Source organism: Centroberyx affinis, unplaced genomic scaffold (genome assembly GCF_046629955.1).
Source record: "Centroberyx affinis isolate AG114_WGS23_722 - 3 ecotype Tasmania unplaced genomic scaffold, CSIRO-AGI_Caff_v1 ptg005085l_1, whole genome shotgun sequence".
In the NCBI taxonomy this organism is placed as follows: Eukaryota; Metazoa; Chordata; class Actinopteri; order Beryciformes; family Berycidae; genus Centroberyx; species Centroberyx affinis.
In genome coordinates this window covers 74,142-95,155 of record NW_027282517.1, presented here as the reverse complement: position 1 = coordinate 95,155, position 21,014 = coordinate 74,142, and the positions used below count along the sequence as shown (strand labels likewise).

At 40.3% G+C, this 21,014-nt stretch overlaps 1 protein-coding gene across 1 annotated transcript in view; it reads left to right on the top strand.

Annotated features, from left to right (window-relative positions):
* Positions 1-21,014, top strand: part of LOC139666688 (polypeptide N-acetylgalactosaminyltransferase 10-like) — a 98,363-nt gene that overhangs the window by 12,992 nt on the left and 64,357 nt on the right. The window contains exon 2 of the mRNA XM_071545995.1: positions 18,888-18,990. Within this exon, the coding sequence (XP_071402096.1) occupies positions 18,888-18,990 (103 nt within the window). The remainder of the gene's footprint in view (positions 1-18,887; positions 18,991-21,014) is intronic.

Sequence of the window (21,014 nt, the reverse complement as noted above, 5' to 3'; positions counted from 1 at the left end):
AGTGATATACTGTATATGGTGAACCCAACTGGTCAAAAACAAGCTTGACAAGTGTGACAAGCACTTGTGTTTGTTTTCCAAAAGAAGCAGCTAAATGCTCTCCAGCAGCACAGGCGCGGCTCTGTGCATTAACCCAATTGATCCGCTCTTCTTAACCAAGCTGAGCATTGATCGCCGCAGTGGAGGGAAGGAGCGAGCCGCCTCAGGCTCCCGGCTCAGCGTGGCTCGGCTCGGCTCAGCTCGGCACAGCCGGGACCGGTCCGCCTCAGATGGGGAGATACGTGGAGCGATGTTAGGAGGATTAGGGCGACAGCGAGACGCCTGATTCGCTGATCATTATGTAAGCCACATCTGTCCTCCGTCCCCTCGGTGGCACCCGGCCTCCCACGCCGAACCCAGCCAAGCCCAGCAGCCATGTGAAGAGAGCGGGAGAGACAAGTCACTCAGATGCACTGTGAAGTCTGCTTACTGAGAGAGAGAGAGAGAGGCAGAGAGAGAGAGAGAGAGAGAGAGGGAGAGAGAGAGATGCTACTATTGTGATCACAAACGGAGATACCAGCCTTGTGGCTTCAGCTCCAAGCCAGATTTGTAGTTTTGCAGCCATGAAGCTAACAGACAGTTTACTCAACTAGGCCTCAGTTTACTAATAAATATTTACTTCATGGCTCTTTCCAGCCTTTGTGATATGTAGATGAAACACCACAGAAGTAAAATTATCCTTCACTGCACACAGTTTTTATATCCAGCTACAGTTGAGCTACAAAGTCGGTTCCTTTCTACAAAAAAAACAAAGAAATTACATTGTGATTTCCGTATTATTACGCTTGCATGCTTATTCTTAAGAAAATACACTGACTATTTGGCAAATAAGCCTTTTCATTCAACTTTTGATTAGATCAGATTAGATGAGACTGTAATGATCCCCCCGGGGAAAATGGCTTGTTGTAGCAGCAAATAATAGGGTGCAGCGAAGAAGAAATATGACACAAATAAGAACAAATGGAAATGCAGTGGTATCAAACATAGTACAACCAATAATTACAACATTACAGTGTGTTAAGTAGAATGAAATGATAGTAAATCATGAATTACAGCAGTATAACATACTGAGGCAAAGGCAATGTATGAAAAATCTATATAAACTATGAAAATATACTGTTGTGCAATGAGAAGATTGGTAGCAGGTTCATCTCAGCATTTTCTGTATTCATTTATTTTGTTATTTTGTGTAAATGTGTATTGTGGAAGAAACTCGAGACGAGAGACTGGCAGTTCGATTTTGATTGATTCAGTTTGAAATCAAAATTGTGTTGAATATTCATGATTTGGGAATACAGATAGAATATAAAAAAGCTATTGGTCAAAAGGTATAATGTCATATGAACAAGACTGAACAACCAATGATAATTATAGTTCTAGCACTTTAAGGAGATGTGTAATTAGAGCTGCCGTGGTTACCGCATTACCGCGGTAACGCAATCACATCACGCCCACCGCAGTCAAGTTGATCACCGCTGGGTTTTTTTCCGTTTATTTTAGGCCTATTGTTTATGTTCCAATTTTTGCTTGTAAAAGTTATGTGATCTGAAATAAATGCAATGCTATTTTTTAAATAATAATAATAATTACTATAACTGTGTAGCCTATTTTCTTCACGGCATGTGTTTCCAGCAAGTTTCCACTCAAAGTTGCGTAGTTAACGTTCTGATCGGAGAACGTGCCCCCCCCCCCCCCCCCCCGTGCTTTGCAACTGTTGGCTACGGAAAGTTTTTGCTTCAAATTAGGCTAAAAACATGGATCTTGTAGCGAAACCCAACGTTACTTCAAAATGTTTGGGAACATTTTGGCTTTGAGCCCGATGAAGAGGGAAAGCCAAAGACTTTGGACGAGGCAGTGTGCCGCATTTGCAGCAAGAAAATCATGCGAGGAAACACGACAAATCTAGCATCGCATCTTAGGACCACTCATCGCCCGTTATACGATGCAATGAAAAAGGCACCCCGTCTGCCTCGGGACGTCCCGGCTCGGCACTACGTCAGTTAGGACTCTCCGAGGCATTTGCCAGAGTGACTAAATACAACCGGGACAGCAACAAGTGGTGAGCACTTACAACAACTGTAACACTGTTCTGAGGTTTACATTTTGTTTTTTTTTTATGCCGGTTACCGCGACGGTTTGAATGACTTGACTAATTTGTGCGGTAAGGAACAAATCAATACCGCAGCAGCTCTATGTGTAATTTTGCTCTTGTGTTTTTCTATGAGATTTGGGTATTTGCACATTCCAGACTCACAGTTAGAGCTTAATCTTATAATGGTGAAGCAGATTCAGTACTCTTGAGTTTTAGGCACTTAAGGTGTAAATGTTAGTCAAAGGTCACATATTAAGTCAGCATATAGGAATGTTGCTTCGTATCGGTACTTTTCCATTTCCTCCTCAGCAGTATGAATGTTGACAGTACAAACTGGCTTAGCGTCATCTCGGTAGCGGTGGCATATGCAGTTTCCTGGACACATGGAGGGGAAAGTGCTACAATTTTCTCAGCACACAATTGTAAATTATTTGCCAAAAACTTAGTGTATTACTGAAAGCGTTACAGCAGTGTGTGTACGGGGTGTTTCTGCAGAGCGGGGAGAGGTGGGATGACGGGAGCGAGCTCGTCTGTCAGCTTGGCCTCAGCCTCTAGCTGGGGCGGGATGGGAAGCCGCTCTTTGAGCTGGCATTACCATGTCTCAGCACTTAATGGCCTGCCATACAGCATTTCTCTGCTGTTATTTCCCTGCCTTCCTCTCCTCCAGACATGATAATAAGGAGCTTATTTGAGCGGCTCTTTTCCCAGATGGGTTTGGAAAGGTGCCAGTGGAGGCTCTGATCACAGCAGAGCCAACACAGCTGTAGATCACCACCGCTGCCCCCTACAGGCCGTCACGCCGTGGGCCTTTCTCAAAATAAGTTCTGGTGTGTTCCTTTGTCCTCCATGATGCATTTGACCTATCTCTCTAATGGCTGAAACACTCTCTAGACCAAAAGAATATTGAAGACGGATAAAGATCCTAGAAGTTTGCCAACCAAGGATGCATTGGTTGACTTGGCCAACAGGAATGAATGGGAAGTCCAAGATTCATCCTGAGAACGATGCATCACATCTAAACAGTGCTGTAGTCTGTAGTACAGACCAGGCTGAAACGAATGGGAAAGCGGACAGCTGTGCATCTTAGCTGATATCATGTGTGACATCAAGCACACAGCCCATCTCACACTGTGAAGATGCTTCTCTGATCTTACGTTCTTGAGAGGTTTGTTCTAGGGCTGAACGATTTTGAAAAAATATCTAATTGCGATTATTTTGACTGATATTCAATTGCGATATGATTTGCGGGGAATGATAATTTTTACATCATTCTTCTCATTTTCATTGAAAAACGTATTAAAATGATTATGGTGTGATTTTTGCAGGGATCTGTACCAAACAAAGATGTTTTCTTAAGTCTGTAGAATATGATGTGTAGGCCAGGACATCTCTGCAGCACCACAATATTTAATTTAAAATAGTATTTTGACACACATTTCGCCTTTAACAAATATTGCGCCTCCTGCGATTGAAAATTGCAGTAGACCATATTGTGATTTTGATAAAATTTTGATTGTTCAGCCCTAATTTGTTCTCTGCAAGACAACTTGGGAACAACTTTCTCCATGTGAACACAAGTCCTGACCTGGCGCTCTGCTTGGATCTGATAATCAGCTCGTGTCTTGATGCTCTGTCTGGGTGTGACGCCCTGTTGGCCCGGTTACTGCGTGTAACCTGTATGTTACATGACCTGTCACCAAGTCTCTGCACCAGTGTCACCAAGACAAATTCCTGCACTTTTATTGCAGGTGGCGAATCAAGATATTCTGATTCTGCTTGTGTATTGATATTGAATTTGTTATTAAAAAACGCTAAACACAGGAAGAATGATGACTTGTCAGAAGGAATGTTTAGCATACTGTATATAATTAACAGGCATATAACAGACCCAAAGGTCAAATTCTCCACTCTCCCATGGTGCATCCTGAAAAAAGTGCAAAGTAGCTGCCCTGTCATTATTTGTTATTTGAAATTTGTAAATAAGACACAGCTCTCTCTCTCTGTTAGCAGTAGTATATTAACGTAGCAGTGGCAGTAATATTAGTTTAAATTCAGTTTTCTGCTTGTTCCCCTGCTGCAGCCTCCAACAGGTCGTATTTATGAGGTTTAAGCTGCGTGAGAGTCGGCTGTTACCTGGTGATAGCATTACTGCATTGAGCTGGACGTGTGTGTGTGTGTGTGTGTGCTTGTGTGTGTGTGTGCATGACATGACATAATATCAGTTGGTCCTCTCTAGTGTGTGTTAGCCTCTATCTCTCTCTCTCTCTCTCTCTCTCTCGATGCCTACAGTCGACCATGAATCTGTCTGCTTAGTGTGTACTTTCTTGCTGTGAGTGTGTTCCCCTTGTCTGATTTTATTGTTCAGTGTGTGTGTGTGTGTGTGTGTGTGTGTGTGCAGATACAAAGCTGGTCAACTGAGCCTAGCAGGAATCACTGCAGACAGTCGGCTGAATAGAGGAGTGGAGTGTAAAATACGAGAGAGAGAGAGAGAGAGAGAGAGAGAGAGATCCAGGCTTGGGTACAGACTGAAATATATTTCGATTTTGAGTATGCATGAAGGATGAATGTAGAGAGGACAAGGACAGAGGGAGAGGAAGACAGGTGGAGAGATAAAAAGAGAGGAGAGGAAAGCTATAGGCCAACTGTTAGAAAGTATGTAAGTAAATTTATGGTTTGTTTGGAATAAACAGAAGAGGAAGAACTGGGTAGTTAGCATGAGCAGCGATAGCCACCATGGCTGAACAGACAAAGAGACGAGAAACTCAAACTGCATCGACAGAAAATCCAAGCTCCGCCCACACTGTTTGATTGACAGGTGATCTATGGGAAGTGCAGTGCAGAAACACCACAGTGATGAATGCTTAGCAACGCAGATGGAGACTAAATAATTTAAAATAACCCCGAAGATCTCAAGGATTACTGCTTTTTTTTTTTTCTCTCTGCAGTTTTTGATTTTGTTTTCAACTCTGTTTATATAGTACTTATCTGAAAGCAGGGTTTGCAAAGTTCTTCACAGCATATGGAATAAAAATAAATCAAGCAAGCAAAGCAAACCAAAAGAAATTGAAAGGATAAGAAAATAAACAAGGACAGATTAAGATGAATCATTACATGAAAGCCAGTCTATAGAAATTAGTTTTAAGAAGAGATTTAAAAGATTATATGGATGGATAATATGTCTTATCCCCCCCTGCGCAAATCACTTCAGTGTTTTATCACTGTGCAAATGAACCGAATTTAACTCAATTATAGCAGCAAGTCTTGTGATGAATCGCTTCCATTGGACGACCTTGTCTCTGCTGAATTTCACAGGAAAGCCGGTGTTTACAGACTTTGACAGTCAGTGCAGGTTTGTCGTGACACAAAATGACCTCTCCTTCATAAGCGAGTGCCTGTTCATATGAGAATCATTTGTTGAATAAAAGCTTGTCTCTTAAAGGCCCCATACCGTGTAAAACAGGATTTCCCTCCCCCTCTTTGATTATAAAGGAGTTGGATGGTCTATCTAAACATGGTGAAAGTATCAAAACTAAATCCACACAATCCATATTAGAAAAGCGAGCCTCTAAACGAGCAGTTTGGACTTCCGTAACTTTGTGACGTCACAAAGGTTCGCTCATTATCATTTTTGTAAGAAATAATAGACTAACAGAGTTTTTTTCAAAGCGGTTGAGCAGTTGACATTGTTTATTAACCGGAGAGTTTTCCCTACCTGTAGCTGCCGGGCTGCAGTGTCTCATGTTTCACTCTTGAAACGGTGAGCCAATCAGAACAGAGGGGACGTTAATATTAATGAGCCTTAAAGACATAGCGACAGAAACAGCCTGTTTTTGGTGAACGTGTAAAAATTGAGAGTGTTTTTGGTACATGACACCACACAAACAGCTTTGGATGGACCTGAAGACATAAAATAAAACACTAGAAAGTGTAGAATATGGGACCTTTAAACGACTGATGACAGAGATGGAGGGCTTTGATTGGTGGATCATGGCTGCAATAGTCTTCATGGTGTATTAGGACCACTTTCACTATATTCAGGTGAAGGTCGGGCGATATCAGTTTTTTCACATCAGACACAGTATTGTCTCCATATTTTACCCGGATATACAAATGTATCATGATATTGTGAAAATAATGTAATGTAAAATAAAGGATGCAAGTCTGTCATAATGCCTTGTTTAAATCATTGTTAATGCCAAGTTCCTGCTACATCATTATTAATGAGAACAGAAATATTTGGCAAAAAAATCAAATTTTTTTCACACAGAAATAAAATTTGCTGAATTTTATTACTCCAATAAAAAAAACATAAAAATCTAAAATAGTCTAATAGGCCGTTATACCTCCAGGTGTCTGGCCAAAAAGACAAGTGTGTGGACTTTGTTCGGCTGAAAGGATACTTCTGCTTGCCATCGATTGTGTTGCAAATTTCATCACTTACTGTTGAGCTTTTTGTTCCTCCAGTTCTCCGGGAGCGCTGCGGTCCGTTACACACACACACACACACACACACACACACACACACACACACACACACACACAGAGCCATCGGGCGAACACAAAAAGCGATAAAAACACGTCCTTTCAACACAATGACAGCGTTTTCACATTATAATGTTCCTTTTAAAGTCCGAACCAGAGTTTGCTAGGATGTTACTTTGTATCGGTGTGGGAATACAAAAAAAAAAAAATCAAACTAGCTTGGCAGTCAGAGAGCGTTATCACATTATAATGCTGCACCGTGCCATTGAACGACCCTTGAGTGATTTTTTTTTTTCGACCACAGAGCCGCCAGGAAGCTCCGGGGTGAACTGTGTTCCTCCGCTCCTCCTTTTCTTCTTCTTTTTAACTAATTAAGACGTAAACACACTGACAGCTTACCCTGAGGAGGGAGTATGGGAATGAATTTGTAGGGGAGAGGAAGTTTATGCTGTAATCTATCTATCTATCTATCTATCTATCTATCTATCTATCTATCTATCTATCTATCTCTAATACACCTGGGCAGCCAGGTTTATTAGACACCTAACCCATGTATTATTTCTACTGGAGGATTACTGTTATCTTGCTCGTTGCTCGTTCTTATCAGTGTGTGTGTTTCTGCTTTGCTCTTGCACTTGTAACTTAATGTCCTCATAAGGATAGAATAATTAAAATCCTCCTATTTGAGGATGTTCTGCCTTTTCATGCCGTTCCACTTTTTCATGATTTGGTGTGTGCTGGTGTGGGTTTAGGTTAGGATTGGGGGTTAGGGAGGGAATGGAGTCCATAGCAGGTCCTCAGAAGTACAGTATGATAAATTGTATGTATGTATGTTTGTGTGTGTGTGTGAGTAGGCCGTGTGTTTTGAGAATCAGGAGGCAAACTGTGAAACCTCCAGGACAGGCTGAGGAGAAGAGGAAGAGCAGAAAGGGGGAGATGGGACAGGAAAGACAATTAATTTAGTCTCTGGGGGTCGGGCTGGATCTGTCTGTGATCAGAAGAGGAGAACAGAAAATCGTCCTCTCCTCACACCGAGACACTGTCGGCTCTCAGCGGGCGGCAGGGAAACAGAAAAGGGAAGTATTGACCCAAGGTGGTCTGATTCCTCCTCCTCTTTTCTTAAAACACACACACACACACACACACACACACACACACACACACTGCCGCCGCTGGTATTAGCAGCTCTCTCTGTGCCAAACAAAGCCAATCCAATAACAGATTCTCTTCTATTCTGTTCTCTCTCCCTCTCTCTCTCTCTCTCTCTCTCTCTCTCACTCACTCACTCACTCACTCACACACACACACATGCTCTATCTATTTCTATTTGCCTCTCTTACCTTTCCCTGTTTCTTTCCCTCTCATTCAATCTTTCTCCTCTCTCTCTGTCTTCTTCCTCTCCCCCTTTCTCACTCTCATTCTCTCTCTCTCTCTCTCTCTCTCTCTCTCTCTCTCTCTCTCTCTCTCTCTCTCTCTCTCTCTCTCTCTCAATTTACCTACCAATCCATATCATTCATCCTCCTCGGCACAAATGTGAATGCAGCTGAAGAACAGAAGTCTTTGTATCTGTGGGCGTTGGATTGAAAATTGATAAGTTCTTGCAATGAGAACTTGAATCATATGGTGTAAAATCATATGGGGGAAAACAACAGAGTGCAGAAGAGGGTATGATTACCACTATGATTATGATTAACTAAACATGTGTTCGAAGCGTCTTACAGTACCACGAGTGCATAGGTTTTTAGCAATTTTATGTGTGTTTTATTGGGAGTGTGAAGTGTTAGTGCCATGTCCGCTGTCAGCTGAAAGGAGAGCAAAACTTTTCTGGATTTTTCAGACAAGTCTTTTTAGGGATGGAGCCAGCAGTCGTTCAGCAAGCCTGCAGTAAAATGTGGGACTGAGATACTGTGCCTCTGCTCTGTCAAGAATGATACACAGTATATAGTTTATACAATGAAGTGTGAAGTAATGATCATAATATTTTTGGTGGCATTTGATATCATTTCCACAAAGTATAAAACACTAACAGATTTAATAAATAACAATAAATAGATATACAGATACACCGGTAGATAGATAGATAGATAGATAGATAGATAGATAGATAGGTAGGTAGGTAGGTAGGTAGGTAGGTATAATTTGGGTTAATTAAATGAAAATGGCCATAGAATATAACCCTCACAATATAAAAAGGGGCTACATAAACTGAAAGATTACATTAAATTGGATTGGCTAAAACAACAACAAAGATCACAGATAGAGATCACAGATTTAAAAAAAAAAAAAATGTTATTCATCTTTTTTTATTGCAGAGATATTTGGTCACCATTTTGTGCTTCGTTATCACCATAAAACGTGTCCTTTGTGTGTATAAATGTACCTTAAACTCCCCCGAACCCCAAAAAGAACCAACACAATTGATAAAATCGCCATTCTAACCTCTTGGGCTTCACTTTTTTCTCTGAAAACTTGTCCCACTGCACCTTAATGGAAGTTTGAAGAAGGAACAAATGAGTCCTCAGAGGTCACTGTGGCATTTTGTCCTGATTTTGCTGTCACTTTGCTCGCTAAAAAAAGTTCCTCCCTTGTGCCATAATAGATCCTCTGAGGAATAAAGCCACTTCCACAGAGCACAATGAGGTAACTTTTTTTCCAGAGCAGGTGACGCCTCAGAGGTTAGCGCGGCGTTTCCATTCAATTTGCTGTGGCTGTCACCGGGTTCTGAAGTGTCTAAGACCTTTGTACATTTTCAAAGAACAGTGGAAGCCCATGGCAGGGCACAAAACGCTTACCGAATGTCTCAATGATGAAAGTAGACTACAACAATACAGAGTAAAACAGTTTAGGAAGAGGTGCAATGCAGTACAGAGTGGAGTGGAACAGAGTAAAGTTCAGTCGAGTAGATTTTTAATATTCCAAAGGAGCAATTCCTCGTACAGATAGAAGATATGAAAACAATCGCAACATAACACAGCACCCAATGTAATGGAAAAGATGCCGATCAGTGGTCTGATGTCTTAAAGGAAAAAAAAACACCCTAAAATCACCCTAAAATCCAACCAAAAACTGCTATTAGCGATGTACCTTGCATTTCTAGGCCCATTTTGTGTATTTTTTAACTAATTGACCAAATGTAGATGATGTAATGTCACCTTGAGATATTTCCAGCAGCTACAGTGGAGTTTGATATCAGAAAATGTTTCAGGATGTAAAACATCAACGGTAAACTTCGGGTTTTGGTGTCAGTCCCTCAGAATCAAAGAGCGAGGGCTTCTTCTTTCTAGAGCCGCCATTTTGCACCGAGAGACGTTCAACAATCATACAGGGAGAGATCCATCGTAGAAGAGGAGAGAGACCAGTTTCTCCACCCACAGGAGCAGGAGAGAGACCAGAATGCAATGCAGCCACAAGACAGGTTGGGTTTTGAGTAAAGGGGCACAACTGATTTTTTGATGTACTGTACATGTAAAACCCAGAACTGAATGCATCATGTTCAGGGCCCTTCAGTTCTCCAGGTTGTCCAAAGGCATTCTGGGAAATGTAGGATATCACTAACTGACGTAACAATAGACATGGTTGAGGGAAAGTGGGTTCACCAAAAGTATCAGAGGGGGGATTTTTCCTTTAACTTCTATCAAGCCAAGAATAACATGAGAGCTAGAGCATCAGAAATGCTGAACACAACAAACTGCTGGTGGAGGAGACTGACTGGAGGCTGGATCCACTGACTGACTAAATGATGGACTGACTCTTTGTAGACTTTGGTCCACACCCGCTGGCCCTGGAGTGTGTTGTGTTTGTTGTAAATAATAGCCTGTTGTTGCAGCTGCTTCTACATTTGTTCACACGGCGGCCATATTTGATTTACATCTTACCTGGAAAACAGCAAAGTAGATGAAAACAGAGGCAAACTCAACTGGTGTTAGGACAAAAAGATACTTTACTAAAATATACACCAAAATTATTTGGTAATCATTTGATACTGCTGAGAAATTATGCTACTGTTAAAACTAGTTTTAAGCTACAGTTCATTAACACATCACATTAACAACATGAATTAAAATTCTGCTAAAATTCACTAACATTACAAATCAACATCATGGATATTTCTTTAATTCTAGATACTGTGGTATTTATTGCTGTTATTTATTGACTAGCCAAATGCACTTTTGTTATCTTTGCTACTGATATCAAGGACCACAATGGAAATAAGTCTGTGAGTTTATTGTGTTTATTGAGCAAGCTGTAAAGTAATCCTGCTTCTTGTCTTTGTTGAATAAACTAAACTAAGCTAAACTAAACTAAACTAAACTAAAAACCCTTCAATCCTGTTGCTGTAGTATTTCATTTGGACCTTCTCCAGCTCTGCTCATTCCTGGAAGATATCACATGATCATTTTTGTGAGTATTTTAAACATTTTGCCTCTGTTCACGTCTGTTTGCTGTTTTTTTTCGGGTAGGGTTACCCACACCACATTATGACGGAAATCAAATGTTATACTTTGTACTTTTCATATTTTCTCAGATGAAAATAATGCCATCAAATTCGCTTTTTAACACACACACACACACACACACACACACACACACACACACACACACACACACACACACACACACACACACACACACACACACACTAAGACTCTGGCTGACCTTTCCCTTGGTCTGTTGCTGTCTCCTCTCACAAATACATTTAACAAACTCTTTCTCTCCTTGTCTCTCTTTCTCTCTCTCTCTCTCTCTCTCTCTCTCTCTCTCTCTCTCTCTCTCTCTCTCTCTCTCTCTCTCTCTCTCACACTCACACAGGCTTTGGCTCTGACACCCACCCTCTCCATCCCTTACTCTTTGGTTATCTTGCACATTCTCCTTTTTCAGACAAAAAAAGACAAAACTCTCTCACACACACACACAAATACACACTGACACTTCAAAGTGGGACTCAGAGTTTATCCCATACATAATGTTTATGCCCACCCAGGGACAGATACTTTGTGAGCAGCAAACATCAGATGAATAGACCATTAAAAGGCTACATGAAAGTTAATTAGTGATTACTCATGCAGGTAAAATGGACTACTTCTCTCTCTCTCTCTCTCTCCCTCTCTCTCTCTCTGTGTGTGTTCAGCTGAATGTATTTCTTGATAAAAGACGCCTTTCCGTTGTGGCCTGTCGCTTACCAGACGTGGGGCTTTTTAATTAACGATTGCTCAGTTGATGGAGACAAAATGTGCTGCGTGGCTCGTTGCATAGCTCCTCCGATGCCCTGTTAGTGTGTTTGTGCCGCGCCTTGAATATTAATAGGGCAGAAAAGTGCCCAGAGTGGAAGTTTGTTTGTGGCGGCATGGAGCCTCAGCTTTGTGATGATGGTCATTAGCGGTGCAGTGTAGAGTATACAGCAGGGCAGCGAAGGAAGCAACACAGGGAACGGAATTAAAATGACAGTAATGGCGTTTCCATCCAGCCATTTTATGGGAAAATTGGAGTTTCTAGTGTGAATAAGATGAATGATTTTGAAAAAAAAATCCCCAGATATCACGAAACAGTTTTATACTTTGGCTTGAGGTGGATTTGCTGGTGTGTCGATAAAGGGGTTGTTAGAAGAACTGCGTTGGAAATGTATTTTGCGAATTATGAGACTATGAGCTACCCTGTCTAGAACAAATGTTGTTCTGGATCCTAAAGTGTTGCACCCAGAGGCTTTTGTGTGTCTCCTTTCTCAGATGTACGGCAACCGTTGTTGAATGAGCATTTCTCCTACCATTAAGATAGATAGATAGATAGATAGATAGATAGATAGATAGATAGATAGATAGATGGTGCTTTATTGATCCCTTCGGGGAAATTCAGGGGCCACAGCAGCAATGCAAGGAAGTCAAGTATCTTTCAAGTACAGGAAGGCAATAGAAGAAATAGGTTCTAAAATAAAATAAAGGTAATATAGCCTACATAATATGCAACAATAGAGACAGTGCTAATAAATGCAAATAATAAATGCAGATTCGGATAAGTCTATGGATATATATTCCAGAGGAACGTAAAATTGGCCATGGCATTTAATCGTCGCCGCTGAAGAAATAAATAGCCTACAGCCACCAGTAGATTACATGACAGAATATAATTATTACATTCTCCAATGGCAAGTAACTCTTGGAAGGAGATTTGTGAAACCTACTTATTCACTTAAAAGCCGTTAATGGAAACGCAGCTGATTCACATTTTAAGACAGTTGACTTTTCAAAAGTTTGCTTAGAATTTGCGCAAAATCTGAATGGAAACATAGTTAGCGTTCACTGTTTTTTTTTTCTTTTTTTCTTTTTCTAGGCCTACAGTGTGAATGCTTCACTCATGTCAGCTGTTGTGAGTTGGCTGCCTATGAGTAATCTGGTTGATACTGCACACAATCGCCCCATGGTGGTGCAGATTCCCTCCCGCTGCTCTGCCAGCTGAACTGGATCCTTCTCAGGTGTTGCAGTGGAGAAGACAGGGTCAAGTGGCTTTGGGGATTTTGTGCAGGGAGGTGGTGGCAGGCAAGACACCACCAGACAGCTCAGCAGGGAGACTGGTGGTTAGGTTTGCTGAAGGGTTTGACTGTATATTTTGAAATGGAGCTGAAAGATATTGACAAAAAATCTAATTGCGATTGACAGAATATTGCAGTTGCGATTTAAACTGCGATTCATGTCATAACAAGTTTTCTTGTCATACATTTTTGTAGAACTTTAAAATTGTTTAAAGAAAAATGAAGATGAAAAAAAAGATGTCAGTGTGCAGGATTTGATAATTTGAGTCTGATGAAAGGTTTTGATTCATGGACCAAAGATTACCTGCAGCTCTAAAACACCTTGTTCAGAAATCCATGTTGGACGCCACAATCTCTTAAGAAATTAATTGCACCCTCTGCGATTTGGAAATTGCAGAAGTTCATATTGCGATTTCCATTTTGTTTTCCATTAATTGTTCAGCTCTGATTTTGAACACTCTTCTCAACTGATGCCCACATCACCTCAGGACTCTTTTTGTCATGTCTTTGCCATTATAATATTGGTGTGCTGCTTTTTTTCAACTTGAACTCTGATCATTGAAGTCCAGGACCCAGCTACAAAGCGGCACATGAATCTATTTTGTATTTGATCACTTCATGACATATTGGACCTCATTTTCAAGAATGAGACCCTCCTGGACTCTGACAAACACATCTGTTTTGTTTCTGCACTTTGGTGAACACGACGATGTTCAAACTGTAATACTTGAATGCTATGGAAGTTTTTTGGCCTCTTTATTCAAATAGCAATGTATTTTGCAATTGGCAATTCAATGTGCAATTTGGTCATGCAATTCGAAAATGCATTTTGCAATTGGCAATGCAATATGCAAAGTGGCAATGCAATCCTTAATTCAGTTTGAATTATTTTGATTAAAAATTAGATTGAAAGTTCAATCAATTGCATTTTTATTGCCGAGGTTTTTTGGCCTCTTTATTCAAATGGCAATGCATTTTGCAATTGGCAATTCAATGTGCCAGCAAAACAGCGCCCCTAGTCTATTGCATTTACATTTACTTGTCTGTGTACCAGTTGCTTTATACTACTATTGCTAACATTGCAAAATGTTTGATCTGTTTGTATCGTATCGTATGTTTTGTATCGTCTGTCATTACATGGTTTGTTTTTCATTCTGCACTTATTTGGATGCCCAACAAAAGAAAGTTTTCTGCTTCACTGTGGACATGCGCAACGCGGGATGACAGTAAAGCTGAATTGAATCGAATTCAATTGAACTGAGATGAATTGAATCAAAATGAAAGCGCTTCTATGTGACAGAGAGGAAATGAATGTTCCAGTAGAATGCCGGGTTAATGCAGTGTCCAGTTTCATTTCCTGGTTATTAGTGTTGAATGATTACGACAGCTTTTCAGGGAGTTAAATTCCCTCGGCTGTTTGTTCTCTGCTCCCTGCAAGGTCCTCTACATCTGCTGAGAGAGGGGGGGGGTGGGGGGTGGGGGGGTGGAGAGACAGAGTGAGAGAGAGAGAGAGGAGAGGCGAGAAGGAAGAAAGATGCTCCATTTTCTTGTACCTCTATCGACTCTCTCTTTAGACCTCTCCCCCATTCTCCATTCCTCTCTGTTTCTCGCCCACACCTTTTCTCTTTTGCTTCCTCGCTGTCTCTTTTACTATCTGTCTTGATCTTCTGACTCTGCCACACACACACACACACACACACACACACACACACACACACACACACACACACACAGAAAGTAACACTTATGCAAAGTCACACAAAAATACTCACAGAGGCTTAGACTGTAGAAGTTTTCCTCTCTCCTTGTCTTGTTTTTCAAGGTCTTGTTTGAGCAGAAAAGCCCCAGTGGAATATCATAGCGACGTGCGCTGAAATTTTAATCAAAAGGAAATGGGGCGGCACAATCTCGCTTCCTTTTAGTAGAAATCGCACAGATGGACTCGCTGCTTGTCAGGTCCTGGTGCGACACACTGAGCGTTTTTCCAACAGGGGGGGGGGGGGGGGGAGGAGAGGAAATATGAAGTGAAAAGACAAGAGATGGATGGAAGTTGTCAGAGATGGGCATTTTCAGGGGGTTTTTCACAATTCGAATCATTACATAAACGTTGAGTGAAATCAAATGGTCAAAAATCAATGTTTTTAATATGCTTCCCGTATCATCTTAATTGGGCAATGGCTAATAAATAGCTAAAAAAAATCCCAACATGACCAGATTTAAATGAACCAAAACAAAATCTCAATCCTAGTTTACTGTGTTTCAGCCTTGTTCTTGTGAAGGAAAACAGCTTTGATGGTGCCAGGTGATGCCACATTCTATAGAGTACAGGAGGTGACATCACTGGCACCAGATCAGCCAATAGCAGATGGCAGTTTCAGTAGCATGCTTTTTATTCATTTATTCATTTTTTTCCCCACTGTGCAACCGAGGGCATCACGAGGCAAATTCAGGTCAGTCAGTCAGTCAGTCAGTCAGTCAGTCAGTCATCTGTCGCTTCATCAGATGTCCTCTAGAGCAGTGGTTCTCAACCGTTTTCATATCAAGGACCCCTATTTTAGTCCACATTAGGGCCAGGACCCCCATTTGATGCGATTTTGTCCCTCGGACACAAATCTGAGAATATTTTTTATTGTTAGACATGATTTTATCCAGAACTCCATGACTATCTGTATTGTAGGGAGAGAGATAACAGTGAAACTAGGATCAAAATAGTCAGTCTCCTACATCTATAATTGTTCTTGTAAATGAAATAATGAAGTTTAACGATTCATCAATTTGCTGGGGACCCCCTGGGATGCCCTCAAGGACCCCTGGTGGTCCCCGGACCCCATGTTGAGAACCACTGCTCTAGAGGGCATTTTTGACTGTGCGATGCAGTGTTTCCCATACAGAGGCACAAAATCAAAAGTTGGTCAGTGTATAGAAATTGATCTAAATCGATCTCTAATGCCCCTGATGTCGCATCACGTCATGTTTGTCTTGTGGAGATGCTCAGACAGCAGACCAGCAGCATTGAACTCAATCCACAGAGTCTCCCGGTGTGAAAACAAAAGTGAAACATTCCACACTCTGCTCCAAACTCTCCTGTGTTAGTAACAGGATGTAAACAGTAACCTGATAACTCTTGATAACTCCTGATAACCTCCTGTCTTCTGCTGCCCTACAAACTTTAACAGGATTTAATGTTATTACCTTGTGGTATTTAAGCAACGTTAGTGGAATTTGGTAATTTAACTGATGACCATGTGGCAATGCATAGAATTGAATTTGAATTGAATTGAATTGAATTGAATTGAATTGAATTGAACATGCCCTGTGGGTCTGTACAAGATCTGTGCTTGTTTACTCTCAGATGTCGGGCTTTACACAGATTTAGGTTTGGTGTTCAGTTACTCTTAAATAAATCACTGTGGCTCTTTTGAGGTGGAGCTCTCCATCATTCATTCTAGCGTCCAGGGTCTCATTGGCCGCTAATCTGGTTAACTCACTTTGTCATACAAATCAGTTTCAACCCAACTGACTGTGCCACCACCAACCAAAATCATTAGCCATAATTATTTTAAAAGGCCATTAGCCAGTGTGTTTTATGCAAGACTTTGATCTTTGTTTAGCTGACATAATAAGGTTTTTACTGCCCAGTAGCATGAAATGACCATAAAATATCTGTGGGGAGTTGATAGAGTCGTTGATCAATACCAATTATACGATGATTACTTCACCAGCTGCTGAAATATCTGGCTTTGTACCAGAGGCTGGAGGAGGAGAAGATACATTCTGATGATGTTATTGGAATTCCTACTGGTCACAGTACAGTTCAATAGAGATCATAGATTACTTGATGCCCCTTAATGTGTCTGGTTTTGTTGTTTTGGGGCCAATTACATTCCAAACCATGGAGGCAGTGAAATGCATTGTTGGTAATTCACACAGTTAGTCTTAAGTACAGACAGGTGCACATGTTTGGTGTTGTTTGTATAGCAGGAGAGTAAATGACCCTCACTACAAGTGATGACATATGCATGATTATGTAAAAAAAAAAGAAAAAAAAAATAGTGAGTGTGAGAAAATTCTTCAAACTTGATAAAATTCAAAATCATATGAGCTTGTGTTTGTGTGTTAAGATACAAGACTTGCTGTCTATTCACCACTGTAGGTTAGTAATATGTTAGTAATAGGTTAATAATACGGTTACATGTCCATCAAGTGGACACACACACAAACACACACACACACGCAAACACACACACACACACACACACACACACACACACACACACACACAAACACACAGAAATACAGACATAAACGCAGTGCTCGCCATATTCCGTGGTCTGTTTGATTGTATTGTGGTCTCAGCTAACAGCCTGATTAATAATTCATGGTATTCCATGCAGTCAGACGTGTTGTTTGTATTAACAACATTTCACTAATTGCATCCTCCCATGGAGCTAATTAATTCTCCATTGTGCTGTGATCCTGTAATATGTTGAGTCGCTGAAAGTCATTTCTAAAGCACGTAGAACGACATAAATGTTTTCATTTGCATTTTAATGCTGAGCACAGAATCATAGCTGATGGCAAAGAGGGTGTGTGTGTGTGTTCCTGTGCATGTGTGTGTGTGTTTGTGTGTGCATGTGGTTGATGGCACTTGACATCATGCTTTGGAACTGAATGTTCTTTTCTAGGCGTCACATGTGGAATGGAAAACCTGCTTTTTCTTTGTGGAAACTTGCAGCTGTCAGCAGATACACCTGTGGTCATTCAGTGCAGGAACAAATAAACTTACAAGAGTTTGGCTGAAAGCCAGGAGAAAAGATTGAATTGAACCTCAAATGTGTTTCTCTGCTGTATGACACAACACTGGGAACTGTTCCTTGAATTCATTCAAAGGTTTTTATTGCACTTATTCAAAACATTTTTTATAGAGTTGTATGTGTTGTATTGTTTTGTATGATCCTGTATTTGTTCTGTGGAACTGTTGATACCAAAGACAAACTTTAACATTATTAACTACATCGACAATAAATTAAATGAATGAATCTTATTTTTTCCTTACATCTCTTGCTTCCTCTTATAAGATAACTCATAACTTTAATATCAACCTATAATGTCCTTTACTGTCATGGCAGTAATACTTGTAAGTGTCAGTTTTCACGAATGGTGCACATGTTGTTTTGGAATGAAACTCTGCAAGTTAAAACAAACACTAACTAGAAGGGCACCCGGAGAGCACAGACCTCCGCCAAGGTTGGTGCTATTATTGCTTATTCGCTCCAAGATTTAATGGGTTCTTCCTTGGCCCATGCTACACCCTTCCACGAAGTTTCATGAAAATCGGGCCAGTAGTTTTTCCATAATCCTGCTAACAGACAAACAAACAGACAAACAAACGGCACCGAAAACATAACCTCCTTGGCGGAGGTAATGATTATTTGCCAATGAAAAGTGCCAGGTGAGCAGGGATCACTGCATCTGGGTAATTCAGATCATTTCAGGTAAATTATCAATCACAGCAAAGTACGCTCAGCTGAGTTTTAAAATACTCTTGTCTAAACTTTACGACATTCACTGTATAGCCTGGCAGTCCAAGCAGCTGAAAACAAACACTAAGTGGGTGCAAGTGACATTATGACACCTTAGTGATGTTTTTTTTTTTCAATCATTAATGTCATTTAGACCCCTGACCCTTGTCTTGTAAATGTAAACGATGCAATGTAATGTAATGTCCTTTGTCCCTGTGTGTTGTGTCAGGGGCTGAACCGGATGGGGAAGGACGGGCAGGTGGGGCGTGACGGCGTGCGGAGGAAAGACTGGCACGACTACGAAACGATCAGGAGAGACGCCGCTCGCTCTGGTTGGTCTAGATCGCTTTGATGTCACTGCTACTGTTTGTTTTTTGTACCTTTTTATTTAACAAGCGTCTGTTTTCTAAGCACATGCCCTGGTTCATATCCACAAGTTAAGAGTGGTAGACATCGTAGAACTTTCTTGCGTGTTCTACAGTAAAACTAAACTAATATGATTCATAAGAAACCTCTGTCTGTCGAGTAAACAAGATGGCTAGACCTTTCCTTGCAAATCCTAATGGATGGAAATTGAATTCCAAATAATGCCTCTTGGGGATAAAGCAAAAGTGCAGCATTATTTGTTTATTTATTTGTTTATTTAAGGATCCCCATTAGCTGATGCCATGGCAATCAGCTAATCTTCCTGGGGTCCACACTTGACATACTGTACATAATATATCACATGATAAACATTAAATTACATTAATATACACTAAATTACATCAATATACATTAATATTAAAAAATGCAAACTAACAAAAAAAATGCTTACATTGATAAGAAATTAAAAAAAAAAAAACATTCATATACAATTCAAAGCCAGTCAACACTGAACATACATTTAGGTAGAATACTAATTAAAAATCAATATATAGATAATTAAAAAAAAACAACCCAGAATTATACAACCCATATGAAGCGGAACACGAATATTGAAAACTGGTACAGAGTTATACCTCCTACTATTCAGTCTGTCATGTGCATTCCAATAAATGCCTCTTCATAATCTTTTTGAAGGATGATTTATTTTTTATTAGGCGGATATTAAAAGGTAAATTATTCCAGTTTGTTATTTACATTACTTAAAGGATAAGTCCCATTATTTATCAACCTGGGCCTTGTTTTCTTAGTTTTTGCCACCATGACAATTGATTGTGTTCAAAATTTCATCACTTACTTCACTGTAGAGCTTGATGCAGCTTAACACAGTCTAACACACACACATACAGGGCCAGTGTAATTTTGAATAGTTGACCCCAAAAAGTGATTAAATCCCATCCTAAAAAGTAATCTGGTAGACACACTGAAAGACTTCAGCTTCCACAAAAACTCTGCTTTCTTGTAGGATGTGTCCATGATGTCTGACTAATTTTTTTGACTGTACCATAAGTTTTAGTACATATGGTGATATGGTTGAAATCAATATCATGATAATCATAAGGATTTTTCTCGATATCAATATATATCACGATATGGTTCATGTATGCAAAATCATGTTAAATAATCAAAGTAATGTTCATCTCATTGAACCGAATGATAATGTTAGGTGTGATGTCAAAGAAAACAGAAATTTTCAAATAATATTCCTACCATACCTCATTTTATGAGAGTTTTTAAGTAAAATTTGCTTGTCATCATCAATTTAGACAGCAGAAATGTGTCACGATATCAAAATATCTTCATATCATCACGATATGATTCCACTGAAAGACGATAAACGATAATATTGTCGCCCAGCCCTAATTGGAAACAATTGGCACATTTGAAAATGCTTGTTGTATATCCCTGCCTTTAGGAATGTATTGTTTGACCAATATGGGCTTATGAAGGCTAATATCGATATTTTGCATTGTACCAATATTATATATATATTTCAATTTGTCCTTTTTCATGCTAAAAGTTCCGATTGTTAGAATGTTCAGATTCTCCAGAACTTTCTTCTTGTCAGGGTGTAAAAACTCTCCACTGAAACCCAGAATAATGAAATTGTTAGGTGGGTTAGCAGCTCCCAAGGTATCGACAAACCAAAATATTGGTCAAAGAGCAACATGCCGCTAGGTTTGCTGCAGTAAATCATCAAGCTGTTGCCTCTCAAAAAAAAAGACGCTGTTTGAGCTTTCTGACGCTTTCAAGAAACAAGGCCCTGCCCTTCATGTAACCTCTTACACACACACACACACACACACACACACACACACACAGCAGCACCATATTGTTTAGCTGCCTACATTTTTTTCCCTCTTAATTCCTTCCAAGCGGATTTCTCTCTCCCAGAAGCGGTGTAAATCAATGTTCTGAGTACAGTTCTGAG